General features: G+C 48.0%; 1 protein-coding gene across 1 annotated transcript in view; it reads left to right on the top strand.

Moving 5' to 3' along the window:
- The window catches only part of LOC107122138 (calpain-5-like), a gene marked incomplete at its 5' end in the record, with an annotated part of 52818 nt that extends 51251 nt beyond the window's left edge, over positions 1–1567 (top strand). The window contains 2 exons of the mRNA XM_015425170.1: positions 388–524; positions 1511–1567. Coding sequence (XP_015280656.1) covers positions 388–524; positions 1511–1567 — 194 coding nt within the window. The remainder of the gene's footprint in view (positions 1–387; positions 525–1510) is intronic.
- Between the last annotated feature and the right edge of the window lie 236 nt (positions 1568–1803).

The raw sequence follows: 1803 nt of genomic DNA on the forward strand, positions 1-1803 counted from the left end.
ACCAAATAATATATTTATTTATTGACTTCATCTATACCCCGCCTTTCTCCCCAATGGAGACCCAAAGCAGTTTTTGTCATTCTTCTCCGTTTTATCCTCACAATGACCCTGCGAGGTAGGCTAGGCTGAGAGTGGGTGACTGGTCCCAGGTCACCCAGCAAGCATTCGTGGTAGAGGGAGGATTGGAACTCTGCATCTTCCTAATCTAGTCCAATACTCTAACCACTCTACAACACTCCATGGCAGAACAGGGATTTGAACCTGGGTCTTCCCGATCTGAGTCTGACTCTCTAAAGCGCCAGTCCACACTGGCTGTCCCGCACGACTTACATTGCAAAGACTTACATCGCAAAGAGTAGATCCCCATATTTTTTTAAACTCTTTCAGGAGCGAACCCTTACCTGATCGTCAGCTGTGAGAATGCAAAGGTTCGCTCTCCGGTGCAGCAGGGAACCGTCAATGCTGTTTTCAACACTCAAGCCATTTTCTATCGAAGGAATGTTAAGCATCCTATTGTGGTCCAGGTAAGAGAGACGGACGCGTTCTGGGTTTGCCCCCGGCATTGGGGTTTATCTGCCAGCTGCGTGTCATTGACTGGCATGGGGCCGTCTGTAGTTCTCTTGGGAGCATCCCTGGCCTTGTAGTGTCGCTACGGAAGACTGTACAAAATCCACCCTCCCCCCCCCACCCGGAATTCTTACACGGAGGCCTGGAAGGATGGCTGCCAATTCATCATCCAGCCGTCTGTACCTAATCTGGCATTTTGGCCCTCTACACGTTTGTCTGTTTTATTATTTATTAAAACCCCCTCATGGATCACTGCCTTGTCGTGGCGAGGGGGCTTGCGCAGTTCAATGAAGCTGTGGGCTATGCCGTGAAGGGCCACCCAAGACGGACAGGCCACAGCAGAGAACTCAGACCAAGCGTGATCCACCTGGAGAAGGAAATGGCAACCCACTCCAGTATTTTTGCCAAGAGGTTGCCGTTGCCTGCCTCCATGTCACGCCCCCTGGTATTCCTTAGAGGTCTCCCTTCCAAACACTGGCCAGGGGCAACCCTGCTTAGCTCCGGATGAGATTGGGCCAGCCTGGGTGAAATATACTGGGTTCAGACACGCTTGAGTGATCAGCTCATCGTTTATTAGTCATAACAGCTCAAACTAAAGACACCTCAGCAGGACCAGAGCTCTTCTTACAGGGGCTACTGTAAGTTCTTGGAGGATTGGCTACATTAGGGGTGTGTCGCCTAATATGCAAAGGAGTTCCTGCTACAAAAGGAGCCCTGGACAACGCCGTTGATTTTTTTTATGCCGAAAGCTGTGTGCTAAGTTTTAATTGGATTTTTTTTAATGCTGGTTTTGGTATTGTACTGTTCTGTTGTTCACCACCCCAAGCCCCATTCTGGGGGAGGGGCAGGATAGAAATCTAATAAAATAAATAGAATAATTAAATACTGTTTTCATTCCCTAAAGGCCTGTGTTGCTAATGATTCAAATGCATGTAAACTTGAGCTGTTTCACACGCGTCTATTGAGGAAGCCTTTTTTTAGTCGAAGTCCATGCGGATGATATGCAGAACCCAGAGAATCCTCAAGAACAAAGCAGCTTCCAAATCCGGTGTTGTGTACTAAACTGAACCTCGTCAGACCCAGCTTGGAGTCAAAGAACAATAGACTGCTAGGACAGTCCAGTGGCACCTTTAAGACCAGGAGGAGACATGTGCCATAGAAGACTTGTCTGTGTTAGGAATGCCAGCCTCCTAGTGTGTTGTGTATATAATGTAATGTAATGAATGCAAGAGCTTG

Source organism: Gekko japonicus, unplaced genomic scaffold (assembly GCF_001447785.1).
Source record: "Gekko japonicus isolate JY-2015 unplaced genomic scaffold, Gekko_japonicus_V1.1 scaffold4422, whole genome shotgun sequence".
NCBI lineage: Eukaryota > Metazoa > Chordata > Lepidosauria > Squamata > Gekkonidae > Gekko > Gekko japonicus.